The 15,958-nt window shown below is 42.3% G+C and overlaps 1 protein-coding gene and 1 non-coding gene across 2 annotated transcripts; both read right to left on the reverse strand.

The window, feature by feature from the left end:
• Positions 1–1,752: 1,752 nt before the first annotated feature.
• On the reverse strand, positions 1,753–1,854 carry LOC125340233. Its single transcript, XR_007208716.1, has one exon. It is a non-coding gene; the product is annotated as a U6 spliceosomal RNA (small nuclear RNA).
• A 2,809-nt stretch (positions 1,855–4,663) lies between these two features.
• Positions 4,664–14,483, reverse strand: LOC125339947 (rho-related BTB domain-containing protein 3-like). The gene is made up of 3 exons (XM_048331310.1): positions 14,228–14,483; positions 6,397–6,493; positions 4,664–4,758 (listed from the first exon to the last, which is right to left on the reverse strand). The coding sequence occupies exons 1-3, from the start codon at positions 14,462–14,464 to the stop codon at positions 4,664–4,666; spliced, it is 429 nt and encodes a 142-aa protein (XP_048187267.1). The 5' UTR covers positions 14,465–14,483.
• Positions 14,484–15,958: the final 1,475 nt, after the last annotated feature.

Consider the following 15,958-nt stretch of genomic DNA (forward strand, 5'->3'; position numbering starts at 1 on the left):
TCTGGCCGTTTTCTATATATGTGGTGCTGGGGAATCGAGCCCAGAGCCTCATGTATACAAGGCAAGCAATTTTGCCACTAGGTCATATCCCCAGCCCCACTCTTTCCAATTTCTTCAATCCATTCATCTATTGTGGGAACATCTGGGCTGTTTCCATATCATGGCTATTGTGAATGGTGCAGCAGTGAATATGGATGTGTAGATGTCTTCATCCTATCTTGGCTCATGATGTTCACCGCAGATGCCCAGGACTGGTCAGGCTGGGTCAAGTAGAGGAATTCTATGTTTAGTTTCTTGAGGCACCTCCGGACTACTGTCCAGAGTGGTTATACTAATTTACATTTCTACCATTAAGTTCTATCTTTTAGAGCTTAGTGGAAGTCAAGAAGCTATATGTGGCAAGAAGCATGTGATCTTTGTTTCACACAGTCACTTAACAGACTCAGGCTGATAGAGATGCCACCATATTATTAACTCTCATGACAGTTAAAGAGGCATCTGCAGAGGTCTCCTATCATTTGTACAGTGTTTCAGACTAGGAGTGCACATGCATTTCCATTCAATACCTATTGGGTAAAACTCATGAGCTCAATCAACTGTAAAGTGGAAGTGGAAGCGGGTGGGATGTTAGTGAGCCCTAGTGTCTCTGCCACGATATCCCAGTGAAAAGTCAATCAGGCATCCATGTCAAGTGTAGGTTGAGACAATGATTTAAAAACCATAGCATCTAGGAGGCATTTAAAGCCATCTTTTCTTATTACCTGAGTCACAGTAGCCTAAGAAGAGCAATACTACCAAATTTTTTCCTGATTAGGAGAAGTAAGAAATCCAGATTGGTAAAGTCCCTTCAAACTTCTCTGTAGTGAAACCTCACAAAACTAGTGAAAGTAATGTGTTAACATCTCTAAGAGGAAGGACATGATACCTGAGAAACCTACCCAGAAAGAGCCGGAGGCTCCGAGCACAGGGCCTGGGGTCTCTTATGTGGAAAGCAATAAGTGGAACTGTCCCTCTTAATACATGAAATCAAAATCAGAGAACTCAAAACCAGAGTCAAAAATCAGAGAAAAAGCTGGCAGCTCTATGCCACAGATACCACTAGATGTCACTAGTAGGCCAATGTTAGAAACCCTGGAGAAAAGAAAGAACAAATGAGGCCTAAGTGGAGAAGTAAAAAGTTCCCCAAGATAGCCACAGGTAGTAGTTAGTGGACCCAATGCCTGCACTGGCTACAACCATCCTATTGCAGAAATAAGAGGGAAGGAAGGCGGGGGAGGGAAGGAGGAAGGGAAGGAGAGAAGGTGGGAGAGATGATGAAATAGAAGTAGGATTCCTAAACTGTAATGACTTTAAAGTAGACTTCATGAGTTCTTGCTACTACCTAATGTGCAGGACTGAGCAGGTATAGTTTTAGGCAGTTCTCGTGTGTGTGTGTGTGTGTGTGTGTGTGTGTGTGTGTGTGTGTGTGTTCCTGAAGTGTAGTGAAACATTTATTCAAAATAAGATGTAAGGCCTATGGATTTAAAATATATCCTGTGTCATATTATTATTAATGTATATTAATTATACAAAAATGTTTCACCATGGTATTTCATGCTTACTCATATTATACTTTAATCAGATTAATCCCCTCCATTTCTCTTTTCCCTGCCCCTAGCCCCTATTTTGCAAATTTTCAATAGCTCTCTCTATACCATCTTCATACATAGACAAAATGTATTTTAGTATTGTTCACCTGCCATCATTCCCTTTTAAAATACAGAAAAATTCATAAATTTGCATGTCATCCTCACGGAGGGGCCGTGCTAATCCTGTATAGTTCAATTTTAGTATATGTGCTACCAAAGCCAGCACAAATGTAACCTTTAGGCCAAGGTAAAACAGAACTTTCCATAGAAATAACAATGCCTATTTAGCCCTTTGGTAGACACTAGCTAAGTCCTGCTAATATCCTCCATGTACCAACAAAATACTTCCAGATATCCAGCAGGAAAAAGAAATTATGATAACTAAAAATATTTTATTATCACTTTAGTAAATGACGGTAGCAACTAGATCGTTAACTTGTTTTCTGTCCAATAAAGCAAATAGTCAATGGAAAATTATGCCATGAAATATCACTGATCTGCCTAAACATACCCTGAATACTATAGAACCAGAACAAACTAAAATCCATTACTCTGCATTTCTCAGCTTTTTGCATGTTAAGGCTCATTATTAAAATAGTATTTATGTGGCCAGGCCCTGGTGGCTCACACGTAATCCTAGCTACCCTGGAGGCCAAGATCTGAGCATCCATGTTCAAAACCAGCCTTGGCAGGGAAGTCTGTGAGACTCTTATCTCCAATTAACCACCAAAAAATTGCAAGTGATGCTTGTGCTCAAAGTGGTAGAATTTCAGTATGGAGCACAAAAGCTCAGCACCCAGACCCTGAGTTCAAGACCTATGACTGACAAATAAATAAAGTACTATTTATAAGCCAGAGGTGACAGTATACGTCTAATCCCAAATCCTTGGGAGATTGAGGAAAGCATATGGGGCCAAATAGACAAGACTCCTGAGTTCCCAGTATCCCAGGTCCATTGGGAAAGCTAGGGTTTGAAATCACTGTATCCTCATATTAAACACAGATAGAGGTGTTCCACCTAGGTTCACAGTGAACTCACTTGGGAATTAAAACAATGAATTCTGGCTCCCAAGATCTTTTCCACTGGTCTGAAGTACAGACATAACTTTTTAAAAATTTTTATTGTCAAACTGATGTACAGAGAGGCTAAAGTTTCATACGTTAGGCATTGGATACATTTCTTGTACTGTTTGTTACCTCGTCCCTCATTCCTCCCTTCCCCCCCACCCCATTGCCCTACCTTCCCATGAGTTGTTCAGTTCATTTACACCATTTTTACAAGTATTGCTTTTGTAGTCATTTGTCATTTTTTTTTTTTTTTTGGCCAGTCCTGGGGCTTGGACTCAGGGCCTGAGCACTGTCCCTGGCTTCTTTTTGCTCAAGGCTAGCAATCTGCCACTTGAGCCACAGCGCCACTTCTGGCCATTTTCGGTATATGTGGTGCTGGGGAATTGAACCCAGGGCCTCACGTATATGAGGCAGGCACTCTTGCCACTAGGCCATGTCCCCAGCCCCTCGTTTGTCTTTTTTACCCTGTGTCTCTCAATTTTGATATTCCCTTTCAGTTTCCTAGTTCTAATACCAGTATACACGGTTTCCAATGTACTCAGATAAGATACTGAGATAGTACAAGCACAGGAAGGGGATACAAAAAGATCATCAATAATATAAGGTACGGTTACACATAGCACGTTGAATGTAGTTACAACAGTGATAGAACAATCGTTTCCATATCCTGGCATCCTTACATGTAATAGGACAGAAATTCTAATTCTGTTCTCTACTAGCATTCTTTCTGCACATGACAGTCTGATTTATATCCTTCCTTTTACCTTACCCAGTAAGGTACAAAACTAACATTACTCCACACCATATAGCTTTGCAATCTACAGGAAAGAATTCAAGCAATTGAAACTACTGACATCCAAATCTTACCAAATACACTAAGGAGAGAACACTTCTTGAGTTATCATGACAATCATCTTTTTCCTGTGTCTTTATAGACATGTAGTATTAAAATCAGGCAAAAGAGTCATTCTTACCAACATTCTCATCTTTCAGAATGAGTAAGAAGATACTTCTTCATTTGGAACTGAGCCACAATCAAGTGTTTTAAAGCTACCACAAGGCATTTCTCACATACCGCTGGAAGTGGCAGTAGTTGTCTTGGGTACTACAAATTTCAGCAGTCCAAATTGTGCATTCTTCCCTCCAAGAAGCCACACCCTCTTCTCTTGAGATCAGTTTCTTTTCTGCTATCAGAGTAGTTTTCTTTTTCAGGAAATATACATAATTGGTATGTCTGCACCTGGCACAGTGCAAAGTGAAATCACAAGGCCTTCTCTAAATGTGGTTAAGAATTAAAGATCTTACAACTGCACTACAAGTAGAAACCAGGAAACAGGTTAGACACTAAAGCCTGATTAGGTTTCCTGCTTAACCAGAATCTTAGAGAGGGGACAAGACAAGCTGGCAAGAGTGTATGGAGGAAAGACAGACTTTTCTTCATGATATTCATCCAAACACTGTCACTGACTCAGAACCAAGAGGCATGCCACCACCATAATCTTGTTTGATTGATTAGTTCTTCCCCTAAATTTCTGACTGTACCAATAGTTACACTGGGTCTTTAAAGGCTCCTTATTTTAATAGAGCACTTAGACATGATGAAATTTCTGTATTAATCCTATATGGTTCTTTTAATGAACTTTTTTTTTAAGCTGGAAGGAGTTTTAATGTCACTAAAGGAACAGGATATTTTAAAGGGAGAACATACCTGTCCAACAGCTTTATATTCTAGAGAGAAGCTTTAGCTTTTTGGTCTGAAGTATATTATGTTCCCTTTTAAGACCCACAGTAGTGTTTTTGCAAAGAGAACTAATATATTAAGCTGTATGGCGATGTATTTTTAATCACCCATATACAGTCTATTATAAGAATTTTACCGGAATTTAGAGGCATCCCAATCTTCATAGTTATAAAAAAAAGAAGTGTACGCATATAAAAACTCCAGGTTACATGACTAAGCAACGACATTACCGGGAGTGAATATTCTTCCTGTATTCTGCAAGCTGCTTCAAGTACCTATTTGATGGCCATCTGTGCTTTTCAACAAAACTGTGTTCTTCCACTAAATATTAAGAGAAAAGAGGGTTAATTGAACATATTTTATTTTGGATCAGTTAAGGTATTAACTATTAAATTTCCTACACAGTAGATGAGATTCATTCTGTTATATACCCTTTCCTCTTCCCTGAAGCTTTCCAGAATCATTTAATACTACTTTAGGCAACACCAGGCTTTTTGTTGTGTTTGTTAAATGATTTCCAATTATAAGTGGCTTCTCCATACATTCACCAAGTAGTATTTATTATTTCCCTTTTCTTTTTCAGTAAAACCTTTGTCTGTCCTGGAGGGTATTCACTTATTTTCACTTAGTCTCTTTGAAGTGAACCTTCTAAACTCTGTACTCTTGTCCTACCTTCAACTCGGGCCTCGTTATCAAATAATCTATCCATTCTCTTGTGATTGCTACTGCTCCAGAGGACTGACTTCTCCTAAAGTTCATTCTTTGGTTTCTAGGCTTTCATGTTGGATCCCACCATTCTGAAACTCCAGATCTTTCACTTTGCTAGTTTCCCTAGTCTTGGTGAAACATACCCTACCCTAGCCTGCCAGTGGAATCATGTTTACTGAGTAAAACTTTATATAGAACTCTCAGCTATAAAACAGATAAAAGCAAACTACACTGAAAGGAAAATTCAAGAGAGATAATTTTTGCCCTCCTCTTTACCTTTCTCTTTCCTTCCTACCCACCCCTTTCTGTCCCCAACTGAAGACAACCTTCAGGCATTTCTGTGAAGAGCTTCTGTCCAGAGTTTGAAAGTACTTGACCAAGTATTCCTTAATTACCTTGTCATTTTCTGTTGTTGTTGGTCGTGGGGCTTGAACTCTGGGCCTTAGTGTTGTCCTTGAGCTTAAGAGCTCTTCAGCTCAAGGATAGTGCTCTACCACTTGAGGAGCCACAGAGCCACTTCCCGTTTTCTGGTGGCTAAGTGGAGATAGGAGTGTCAAAGACTTTCCTGCCTGGGCTGGCTTTGAACTGTAATCCTCAGATCTCAGCCTCTTGTGTAGCTAGGATTATAGGAATGAGCCACCAGCACCTGGTAATTTCCTTGTCTTTCCAGTTCAAGTTTCCCCCTTGCATCTATGCTGGATAATAGCATAAGCACACTGTAATTAATTGCAGATGAATCTGACTGTCTACTCTGAAAGCTATTCCATTTTCATTTCTTTCCTTTTATGTAGTATTAGGAATCTCACCCTTTGACTAGTTTCTGTCTTATAGTTTATCTTCAAAATAAAACAAAACCTAAGATCTCATTTACCACAAGTAAATGCTAAAAGGCAGTTTGACTACTTTATCTCTCAGACAAAATATGTACCGCACTTAAAAATGAATGCCATTCGAACTATAAAATAATCATCAGAAAATCTGTTGTGTAACATAAATCAAACTGCTTATGTAACGCAAGTAACAATAAATAAATGTGTCAGGCAGTTGTTGAATCACTTAAAGGGACTATATTAAATTTTCTTAACTTACCAAAACTACAGTTTTTACAATTATATCTCAAGAACAAAGACTACACATATTTGCTTTTTGCTATTAGAAATGGAATCCAGGCTTCTGCTCTACCACTTGAGCTGGGCACCGCCCCGCCCAAGCCCCAAGAAGCTTCTTCTCAAAGTGAAATTGGTGATCTACCTGAAAGGTCCTGAAATGCAGGCTTTTGACTGAAGATGAGGTAGTTAGTGGCAATGAAATGAAGTAGCCAGGTGGAGAGGCAATCAGAGTGGTGAAACTGCAAGACAATGAGAAGGAAAAAACATTGCACATAAGAATCACCATTATGAAATTGCAGCCAGACAACGGCCTGAGAGAAATCAAGGAGAAGCTTCCTTCCACGTTTGTCTCCGTAATGGGGCCTTCACGGGACTGTCACTGCAGAGAGAGGAGTGTTACTTATAAGTAATAATAAACACTTCATTCAACGAAGAAGCAGAAACGACACTAAGATGCTGCTGCTGAAGTGATTAAAAAAAACTGTTGCTCTTAAATACTGAATTGAAGCTTTTAATTCTCCGTCATAGAATTCCCTAGCTGCACTTGTACTTCCAGCACAGAAAAATATTATAGAGAGCACCAGCCAGGCGAGTCCATCTGAGGAGCAAACCCAGAACTATTTTGAGGAGGAAACACCATTGGCCAAAGGGTGTGAGTTTTCGTGTGCAAATATTTCTATGAGCAGGTAAGGTTTGAACAGCTGCTTTGAGTAGACCTGCGGTTACACTGAGCATGACTTCCTGCACAATTCTCCCCATGGTGAGTTCAAAAAGCTGCATGCTGAAGGAAACTGAGAGCAGTATGGCCACTGACATCAAAACCTTGGCGTCAAAACACTGACACTCACTAGTCCAGCCAATCACTAACTCAAAGAACGTGCTGAGTAAGTACAGTTTATTGCTGTTATCATCATCCTTGTGATACAATATGTGTAGCAGGTGGCTTCCCATATTATCCACACCTAAGTGTACAGCACAGTGCACTAAGTATACTCACGTACTTATGCCACTAGTAGCCCTATGGAGTTCCAGAACTATTTTATCACTCCAAACTGAAACTCCACACCCGTTACATAATAACTACTCTTAGCCTCCCATCCTTGGGCCCTGGTTATCTCTACTTTACTTTCTGTCATTATAAACCTGACTAATCTCAGTGTCTCATATGAGTGAAATGTTTAGCACCGTCTCTTAGCCTCATGTTTTCCAAGGCTCATTCACAGTGTAGCATATATCAATGCCATCCATTTATAAAGACCAACGGTATTATATTACATGTACATGGCACACTGTTCATCCTCATATAGACATTAGGATGTATCCAGCTTTGGTTGTGGATGGTGCTTTTCAGAATACTCACAAATGTTATAAAAGTGGTGGGTAAGTAGTAATATTATACAAGCATAGTAAATAGCATTAAATTAACATTATTATTTCATATCTTAAGGGAAAAACAAAAACAAGAACTTTCAATAAGCTATATAGGATGAAAATATTTTAATATAGGTTCAAAGCATACTGTATAAATAAACACATATCTCTTTTTATCACTACACAGAATTTCTGAGCTGGAAGGAACTTTACAGTTTTATGTCCTATCACATTTTAACTTTTTCCCCCTCTTTAAGCACATAAATATGAGTTAAAGGTAATGGAGTATGACATGTAGTTATTTTAACAAAAGCTATGAAGCCATCAGATGACTGACCCAGAGTAGATAACCTACCACCAGAAGGTCAGGACATCAGGACATGGCCTAAGGGTTATGACTTGGAAAGAGAATAGAAATCAGAGATCAAAGCTGGCTGTAAAATATGCTTCAAATGCACAATCTTATACTTTCTGATGAGTGTGTGTGTGTGTGTGTGTGTGTGTGTAGGTCTTGGGGCTTGAACTCAAGGCTAGAGCATGTCCCTTAGCTTGGTTGTGCAAGGCTGCTATTCTATTACTCGATCCATACTTCTACTTCCAGTTTTTTGCTGGTTAAATGGAGATTAAAGTCTCATGGACTTTTCTACCTGTGCTGGCTTTGAACTATGATCCTCAGATAGCGGCTTCCTTTTTAAAAGGTAGGATTATAGGTACATATCATTGGTGCCCTAGCTGGAATCTTACTTGTGACTAAGATTTAAGATACCACCATTGTAAGCTCTTGACATGAGATAGAAAGCATCTCTTTGTTAAAACTAGGTTTTCGGGAAAGTATATACTGTCATAGTAAGTTTAAACTGAAGTAAAAAAAAAAGGGAAAGGTATTAAAAAGTCCATAAACTAAATGTGATACAACCTCAGAGCTATATAAATAATATGGCAGTATTACCTATGAGCCACAGAAAAGAGCCAGAATTGTATGGACCCAGGTAGCCAAATATTAGATACAAATTCTAAGAACACATGCAAAATTTTAATATGAGAGTACATACAACTTTCCAGTATTCAACAAATTTTACATAGCTACTGCTTACATGGAAGAAGAGAAGGAATCGTCATTTTGGTCAGACATTGATTTGTTTGAGAAAAACAAACAAACAAACAAACAAGGATCTCTGGTATATTAACAGATGGAACATAGCCAAGCACTGGTGGCTCATGACTGTACTCCTAGCTACTTGGGAGGCTGAGATCTAAGGGTCATAGTTGAAGCTAGTCAAGGAAGGAAAGTCCATGAGACGCTTATCTAAATTTAACCATCAGAAAAATAAATAAATAAAAAAAGACCTGGAAGAGAAGATGTGGCAGCTCAAAGTGCGAGAGTTCTAGCCTTGAGAAAAAGAGCTCAGGGACAGCACCCAGGCCCTGAGTTCAAGCCCACAACAACATCAAAAAAAAAAAAAAAGAAAAGAAAGAAAGAAGTTCTTTGACAGAAATATGAACCAAAGTTAGAATCATGGTAGACAACTGAGAGAAGGTAGGAGAGAATGGAAAGAAAAGTGAAAAATACCCAAACTGCCCATCTCTCAAAGACATGGATGCTCAGTCAGTCTCAAACTGTGTTTCGCTAAATTCCTCACATAGCTGGTAAAACATTGAAAGAAAGGGAAACTGCAAGGATTAGCAAAGTAAACTAGTTTCTCCTATATAAAAGTTTCACTTCCTGACATACACAGGAAATGAATGAAGAGATAAACTAATTTCATCTAATCACGCCTATCATTCTACAGGGGCTCATCTTGTCATTTTCTTTTAGAAGCTCTGAGAACTCATATTTTTTTGGGGGGGAAGGGGGACTCAATGGAAATTCAATTTCCTATCATGCCTGTGTGACTCAGCAGAGCACTACACCCAAATGATTCTGGCTAAGGACCACTGCCGAAAGAAAAATTCCACATTCATTAATTCTGCTGCAACACTACGTAGTCACAGACAACACTGTGTCTCGTAAAAATATTTTTAAGATATCTTATAAAAGTATTTAAAGGGCCGGTCACTGTGGGGGCTCAGGACTAGCTGCCACCTTAGCCTAGAGACAGAGGAGTTCACCGCCACCCCTAGTCTGGTACCATGCATTTCACAGTGGCCTTCTGGAGACAATGCCTGAGTCCACAGAAGCGACTTGAGCACAGAGAACTTCAGGTGTGTACCACCATGACCAGCATGAATTCTTCACTGGAAGGACAAGCTGGCCACACAAAATGGACTCCCCAACCACTTCAGCCCATCACTGGAGGACAAGCAAGCACTCCAGTGCTGAAGCACATGTCCAAGGGCTCTGCAGCGAGAGAGGACTGGCCCCAGAACCTGGATTCTGCACATATTGGAGCATCATTTGGATGTGGATGGTTAGCTGACTGCTTGGCTAGCAGATTTGTTTTAGTCATCTGCAGTTATCATTCTTCCTTCCGTACTCGTGTGGATTTCACATACCACCTGGATGGAAGCAACTCATAATTCTCAAACACTGTCATTCCTCCCATGACTGTGTTTCTGAATCCTCTGAGCTCACCACCAAAGTGTGTGCAACATGTGCTCGTTGTGCATGGTCTAGGTGTGCAGCATGTCTAGTGCTCATGGCCAGCAGCCAGCAGCTCATGAGTACGTTCTAATCAAGACCTGATCAGAATACAAGTGACAGTAAATATGTGCAGAACAAGAGGATAGGGGCAGATAGCTATGTTTCTTGGTGCCACTTCCTGAAGAGCAGTTGGAAGCCTAGTGGAAACTCTGGTGACCACAGCTGTATGATGGAAGCCAGGAAAGTGGACTTGTAAAACTGTGCATGTATCTGGCAAGAGCAGGTCCCCCAAACAAACTAGACACTGTTGTACAGGGGAGGAGCTGTGGGAGCAGTTCTCATCATGATTCCACCCATTCTACCTGGATTACAAGATTCTAACCCCGCCCCCATTTTTTCATGTTTCTCTCTGACCAATGAGATACAAGAACTGGGGCCACACCCACATTCCACGTTACCTAGTTACACTGGTATTCCTTTTGGTGACTTACACCACTACCAGCCATTGGAGAGGGTAGAGGTGCTAAGTGGTGAGTGAGAGAACTGAGGTGATTTTTGGAAATAGAGTAGGAAACAGATAATCGTTTTTAGTGACTGTGAGAACAGAAGTGATTTCAAAGAGCCTGGGAATGGGGCCCCCTCATCTTTCCCATCCCAGTGCTGAGATGTCTGAAAAAACAAGAGAAAAGAAAATAGCTTCAGGAAAGAAACTCCTTCAAGAGTATCAGCAGAGAAATTGTCCTGACAGGCTTGCAGTTTCCAAGAGGAAGAAGAAAACAAAAAAGGGAGATATCCCCAAGACGAACACCACAGGGGACTGTCATTCAACTGATGGTGTAGCCAGAGATCACACTAACTCGGAGCCTTTGGACACAATGACAGCTGTCACAGTCCAGACTGTCCCGGGTCCCAATGACACCAAGGATCTAGAAAGGCGCTACCAACACCTGATGCTTGCCCTGGACTCCAGCAGAATACGCAACCAGCAGCTGTGGAGTGTGATTGAACAACTAAAGCAGGAAAGGAAAGAGCTCCAGGATCAACAGGGCAAAGAGAATGAGAAGATGGCCTGTATTGTGGAAGCACAGAAGATAGATCTGGAGCTCCACAAATTATCAATTCAGATGTTGGTTTCAGAAAATTCTGATTTACAATCTGCCCTGGCCCACGTGCAGCAGCTGGCCAATGAAAGAGAAGCGGAGCATGCCGATCGTGCCAGCCGCCTGCAAGCTTCGCAGCAACGCGTGGAGGAGCTAGAGAGGACACTGTCTGCAGCCTTCACCATGCAGAATGAGGCAGAGACGAGCAACCTCGAGCTCACCAACACCCTGAATAACCTGAAGCTGCAGCTCCAGGACAAGATCAGAAGCTACGATAACCTGGAGGAAGAGAACACCAAGCTGCAGGAGAGGCTGGACGTGCTCCTGACGCAGAAGGCCGACACGGAGATCAAAAGTCCTGAGTTACAAGTACTGGAAGAGCGGGCAGAGTTGGAAAGACAACTAGACAGCATGAAAGCGTTGGTGGCAACATTAACGGTGGAGAGAGACACCTTTGCGGAGGACCTGAGGGTAGAGCGCTCCAGGTGGGATGAGAAGGCCCAGCAGCTGTTGGCGCAGAACAGCCAATTGACAGAGGAGAAAGAGCAAGGGGCGAGGCAGGTGTTGGAGCTGGAGAGCAACGTGATGGCGCTGAGAAAGCAGCTGGCAGAGCAGCAGGCCCAGGCCTTCCAGTTGCAGAAGGAGCTCAAGAACCTGGAAGAACAACATCACATCCAGATACAGGAAACCCAGAGCCTTCGTTTCCAGAACCTGGAGCAGCAGGAGAGGCTGAGGATATTGGAGAAGAAGGCCGAGGCATGGGAGCAGCAAGCTGAGGATCGACGCAAGAGCTTTGAGACCATGGAAAAGGAACGTGAGACCGTGCGATGCACACTGGTGCACAACCAAGAACTGAAACACCAGCTGGCCCAGCTGCGGGACGCCTTCCACAGGCTGAGTGAAGACAAGGAGGCGCTCGCCAGCATCCTGCACTCGGAGCAGCAGGACAAGAAACAGCTGCAGGAAAAGCTGGACCAGCTGGAGAAGAAGTCAACACAATGGAAAGAGATCGCTGACTCAAAGAGCCAAGCAGCTCAGAATTTGCAGGAGCTGCATGACCAGTACCTAGAGCAGCTGCGGGAGCTCAGAGCCGCCTGTGAGCGGCACGTGGCCTCCCATCAGCAGCTGACGTCCGAGAAGGAGGCCTTGCGGCAGCACCTGCTGAAGCAGACCCAGCTGCTGGAGCAGCTGCAGCAGGAGCAGGTGCAGACCAAGTCAGAGGACCAAATGGGACCTCAAAAGTTGCCGGACACATTGAAGTACCTAGAAGCACCAAGGCAGGAGAATGAGCAGCTTCAGGCCCAGCTGAGCGGCCTGGCTCTCCCGAGGGAAGGGGAAGGAATAAGCCTAAGAGAAGAAAAGGGTAAGAAGATGATACCCCCTGATGTGACAGTTCCAGAGTATGAAGCACTAGCAATTGCTCAATCAAAGGCAAACCTCAGGCAGCAGCTGCAGGAGCAGCAGGCCCACTGCAGGTGCCTGGCCAACCTGGAAGCCCAGTGCCAGACCAAGCTGGAGCATCAGGCCATCTTCCCCAAGAGCTGGAGCCATGGCGTGTCTGGAGACAGGAAGCAGAATGCACACATACCAAAGATCAAGCTGAAACTCCATTTCACCCACAACCTGCCTGACAAGGTGGACTACCAGAGTCAAGTGGACGGCCTCCACCATCAGTGTGACCAGCTGTCCAAACACATCAGTGCCATCCAAGAGTCTATAGTTTTCTACAAAGAACAGATGGACGTTCTTGATGAGATGTATCAGGAGAAAGACCAGTGTGTCACCCAGCTGTCCCAGGAGGTGAGTGAAAAGAAGAAGCAGCTGCAGGAGCTGCTACTGCACCTTGCAGGTGAAGGCACGGAGGGTCAGGACAAGATGCCGGCAGCCATCCACACCCTCGCTGCTGAGGGCCCCTCAGACCTGTTGCGCCCCACAAAGGTGGAAGTTATGGAGGAGCAGGAGCAAGGTTTTGAAGACATTCCACTTGAAGACAGTCTGGCACCTGCCCCAGGAGAGGCTGGGGTGTCTTGCCCCATGCTGAAGCCCACCACAGAGCAGATCATGCCTCTGTTGCCTGGTATCCAGCCCCACCAAGAGCCTGCAGGCCTGGGCAATGAGCCCTCCTTCCCATTCTTCTCGAGACTCATGCAAATGATGAGTTTGGGACAATGACTATCTAAAGACCTGGCAGCCACTCTGCTCTTACATTACTTTGGGAAATGGCAGCTGGTGGCACTCTCTGAGGCCTTGTTACAACGGGAGATGGGAAGGGGTAACTGCAGACCAGACAGGACAGACACTGCTAGGAGGTGGCCCAAACACAAGTTTGGAGAGCAACGGCATTGTTTTCGTTTATTGTACTAGTGACGTTATTTTATAACTCACTTCCAAATTAACCTATTCATTATATTATCCTCTGATATAGTTTCATGTTTATTTATGAAGTCGTTTTCCTATTTCTTCAGATTTGTTAAAGGAAACATTAATAGTTTCCTCAAATGAGTCATTTCATTATTAAACATTAGATGTATATGAATTCACCCATTTCTTAAAAACTGCAACACTGAATTTTCTCATTTATATTTTAAGATATTACTATGGAAGTACACTGAGTTAATAAGACAGCACAAAATGTGAAAAAGTAGAAGAGGTTATTAAACCTTACAGTTTGGAAAAAAGAAATAATTATTCCTAGAACAAACAGAGGTGTCCGGTAGTGGAAAAACATACACTAAAGAAGTACGGAAATGTAATGTAGAGTAATATGCACACTATAGAACATCTATGGTGAGATTATCAAGCACCAAGTTTGCACTTATGAATTTTTCAAGTGATGAATGTGGCATACTGTTCATTGGACCTGTTGAAATAATAAAATTCAAAACTAAAAGGCTAGTAAGTTGTTTTCACTGCATCCACACCTTGGCTTTCTTGAGTAGGTCGACGATGTCGAGGCTCATGGAGGCGAGCTCCCGGCTGGGCGTACTCTGCAGCTGCGTGATGATGAACAGCTCACAGATGTGCTGCAGCCTGGACACTTGGTACATCTCAGCACAGATCAGGAGACACATGGCCTGGAAGATGCCAGCTGATGCGAGAAGGGAAATAAGAGACACAAACGTGATGAACGACTGCTCTGATGACCACAGAAAGCACATCCCCAACAAGAAAGGTGTTAGCCAGTGTAGACTACAGTTCCCAGGAAAGGTCTCGAGGCAGTCCCCACTCCAAACTATGACTCCACTGTACAAGAATCTAGGAAGCTTCCAGCTTGGAAGGAAGTCTTCTTTTTTCTTTCAATTCACCAGAAGGTGATTCTGTAACTACCCTTAATCAATGCACAGGTATAAACTCACTACACTCTTAGCTAAACCCAATCCCTGCGATTTTGCTTTTCTTGGCTTTAGTCCCCAGGCTTGTTTTGTTTTCACGGTGGTAGACTATAACAGGAAACACACCTTTTCAATGATTTAAGCATACAATTCAGGGTTGTGAAGTACAGTCACACTGTTGAGAGTGTATCAACAAGACAGCTCCAGAACATCATCTTCCCAACCCGAAACTGTACCCATGAAACAACTCCACCCCAATGCCCCCTTCCTCTAGCTTCTGGCATCCGCCAAGTTGTTTTCCTTGTTTGGTTTTGTGCTGTCTGCACTGGGATTTGAACTCAGGACCTCTTGTGTATTACACTGGCACTCTACCATTCCTCCAGTCATTTTTATTTTATTTTCTGAATAAGGTCTCTCTGCACAGGCTGGCCTGGGCTGCAATCTACCTATTTATGCTTTCCCCATAGCTGGGATTACAAACAGGTACCACCATACTCAGCTTTGAATTGGTTGATAGTAGCCCTTGCTAACATTTGCCTTTCCTTGAACCACAATCCAATTTCTGCCTCCTAATTAACTAGGATTAAAGGCAGGAGTCATTACATCTGGCTTGTTTCTTTAATAAGTATAATTGTTTATGTAATTTTCATGTAATTTTTCTTCTATTCCTTCTTTACATTCTTTTCTAGCTGTGGAGCTAAGAACATAGTAAATATTGAACACAAATAGAGCAACAGTCTATGAAGGAATACGGTAACATTGTAATTTTCTCAATGCATTTATTCTAATATTTGCCTTAAGTCTTCATTTTCACATATTCTCTACATAGCTTTCACCAATTTCAAAAGTATTTTTTCCTAAAGCCATGTTGCCTTCCTGAGTAATTTTTCCTGATTAGCAAGATAAAATTTAAAATTAGCAACTTCAAATATTTTAATGAGAGGATGATTAAGAAGCCTAGTTTTACCAGGTGCTGATAGCTGACTCCTATAATTGAAGCTACTCAGGAGGCTGAGATCTGAGGATCATGGTTCAAAGTCTGCCCATGCAGGAAAGTCCATGTGACTCTTATCCCCAGTAAACTACTCGGAAAAAGCCAGACCTGGCTCAAGTGGTAGAGCACTAACCTTAAGTTCAAGGATAGTACCCAGCGCCCTGAGATCAAACCCCAGGACAAAGCAAAACAAACAAACCAAAAAAACCCACACATTTATCTTTCACAAAGAAAATACTGCTCTCATTTTTATTAAGCAAAACTGATAAGCTGGTTCTTAACACGGACAGTAGTTAAAGGAACGAAGGAATTTTCCTTTTGGAACT

This window comes from Perognathus longimembris, chromosome 22 (genome assembly GCF_023159225.1).
Source record: "Perognathus longimembris pacificus isolate PPM17 chromosome 22, ASM2315922v1, whole genome shotgun sequence".
In the NCBI taxonomy this organism is placed as follows: domain Eukaryota; kingdom Metazoa; phylum Chordata; class Mammalia; order Rodentia; family Heteromyidae; genus Perognathus; species Perognathus longimembris.

What these genes read in the sequence shown, in the direction of transcription:
- LOC125339947 (XM_048331310.1), bottom strand. Translation starts at nt 14,464, where the DNA reads ATGTGCTTTCTGTGGTCATCAGAGCAGTCGTTCATCACGTTTGTGTCT. An exon ending in ACCTACTCAAGAAAGCCAAG is followed by an intron (nt 6,494 to 14,227) that starts GTGTGGATGCAG and finishes ATTGTCTTGCAG; the next exon opens with TTTCACCACTCTGATTGCCT. An exon ending in TGCATTTCAGGACCTTTCAG is followed by an intron (nt 4,759 to 6,396) that starts GTAGATCACCAA and finishes CTTAATATTTAG; the next exon opens with TGGAAGAACACAGTTTTGTT.